This window comes from Centruroides sculpturatus, unplaced genomic scaffold (assembly GCF_000671375.1).
Source record: "Centruroides sculpturatus isolate CEXI.00-Female unplaced genomic scaffold, Cexi_2.0 scaffold6516, whole genome shotgun sequence".
Lineage (NCBI taxonomy): Eukaryota > Metazoa > Arthropoda > Arachnida > Scorpiones > Buthidae > Centruroides > Centruroides sculpturatus.
This window is the reverse complement of record NW_019392012.1, coordinates 1-2,134: the sequence shown is the minus strand read 5'-3', so window position 1 is coordinate 2,134 and position 2,134 is coordinate 1. Positions and strand designations below refer to the sequence as shown.

At 31.9% G+C, this 2,134-nt stretch overlaps 1 protein-coding gene across 1 annotated transcript; it reads left to right on the top strand.

Moving 5' to 3' along the window:
* The first annotated feature begins 392 nt into the window (after window positions 1-392).
* Window positions 393-1,599, top strand: LOC111617596 (calmodulin-like protein 12). The gene has a single exon (XM_023358875.1). The coding sequence runs from the start codon at window positions 479-481 to the stop codon at window positions 1,541-1,543; it is 1,065 nt and encodes a 354-aa protein (XP_023214643.1). The 5' UTR covers window positions 393-478; the 3' UTR covers window positions 1,544-1,599.
* The last annotated feature ends 535 nt before the right edge of the window (window positions 1,600-2,134 follow it).

The following is a 2,134-nucleotide window of genomic DNA, read 5'->3' as shown; positions in this document are numbered from 1 at the left end:
TCTTACCACATCTACTGCCTATAATTTGTGAATTGCAGATTATGTATGAGGCAGTCATTCATCACGGAAGCCAAAATCTCATGCTGTCTGGTCAATCGAAAGTTGAAAGACAACGTATCTGGTATAGCCTTCATTTAAATATCCAAGGAAGCATCCGCAAATAAATTTAACTCAATAATCGGTACAGAAACTACTTAGGAGTTGCTTAATGGCCAAAGCGGTGAAAGCATTTTCGCCATTTTTTAATATCTTTATGAAATTTATATTTGAATATTCATGTATTTTATTTTAAAATCATAAAGCTGGATAAAGGACCTCTAAGTTTATTGGGACAACTATTCTTTTTTAAAATATTTATATATTAAATTATTATAACTGTATTATTATTTCAATTTAAATAATTTAAGATCGAAAATTATTACGTAAAAATTTATTCGGAGATTCGTTTATTGCAAACAGAAATTTTTGTAAATCGAAAATGTCTTTTAATCTAACTGAAGAAAGATTTGAATATTTGGAAAATTCAAAATTTTCTGAAGACGAGAGGAATTCTTCCGATGTCAATAATTTGGAAAATATTTTAGAATCATCCCCATCCAGAATCAATCATCATAACTCGATGGATTCACAAGCTATTGTAGGAGGTGTTAAATTCAAGTTCACAAAAAGAGCGGAAAGTGGAGATAGCGAAATTGAATCCTCTGAAGTTAGGAAAAAAGTCATCTGTAGCTTAAGTTCCTTAATAGAAATGATTGGTGAGACCTTATCTTCCAAAGATATGGATGAGATCATTCAAGAGTTTGATCATCGCGATGGAAATGTAGACATACAGAAACTTCTTTTAATATTGGAAAAATTGAATGAAGAAGATGAACAAAGTTCAGATGATAACAGATCATCCTTGGACAATGTCGAAGAGTTACGAAGAAGAATGAAATGTTTAGGAATAATAACTAAAATATTAGGAAAGAATATAACAGAAGAAGATCTTCAAGACATGTTAGCAGAGGATTTAGATTTTCAAGAAAAATCGGGAACGATCGATTTTGCTAGGCTCTTGACATTGATGGAAGAAAAGATGACAGATTTTACATCAAGTGATAACAGCTGCGGAGAGATTGCAGAATTAGACAAAGATAAGATCTCGCTGACGGAGATACACAACGTTATGATTTCGTTAGGAAATGTGATGATTAACTTAGGTCAAAATATCTCTGATGACGAATTTTGGAACATGTTAAAGAAGGAAACATCAGGGGAAGATTTCGATTTCCCTCAACTTCTGGTTAACACGATGGAGAAGGAGATGATTGATAGAGACGATGATTCCGATATTATCAAGGATTTTCGCGTTTTCGATCCTCGGGGGACTGGTTACGTATACGTTGACGAAATTCGTAAAGTGATGATGAATTTCGGAGATAAACTCAGTGAAGAAGAAATGGAGGAATTTCTCAAAGATGTAGAAATTGATGGGCGTGGTCAGTTCAATTACGTGGATTTCGTCACTAAAATAACTTCAAAGCAAAAAGAAAGATTGTAATCTATGATTTTGCTTTCGGTTCTAAATTAATTCAAAATTATTCTTATTATTCCTCAAATAAATAAAAATTAAATCTTATTTTTATATTTTATTTTAATTTATTCAATAAAGAATATTTGTTTTCTTCTATAATATTACGCTTCATCTACATATATAAAAATGAATGTATGTGTGTGTGTGTGTNTAGAATTGAAACGACACTTTGAAATGTTTTCCCGATGAAAATGAATAATAATAATAAGTTTCAATAAAAATGATAAAATGTAAATTGAATTTTATCATAACGAGTTTGCTTGAATTTCCTTTCTTCTGAGATCGCAGCAATGCGCGACGGGTAAGCTAGTATTTAAATAAATACAATAGAGCATCGATTATCCGACTCAATTGGGGACTCAGGGTGATCGGATAACTGAAAAAATTGGATAACCGAAAAGAATGAAAAATATACATTATTAGTATAGTATATTAGTATATCCCGTGTAATTAGTATACAGTGAAAACTGCTTAGGCGACCACCTGCATTCGACGGGCACCTGTCAAAACGGGGAAAATTTCTGGCACCGAATAGTTTATCCATAGAGTCTTCGTATA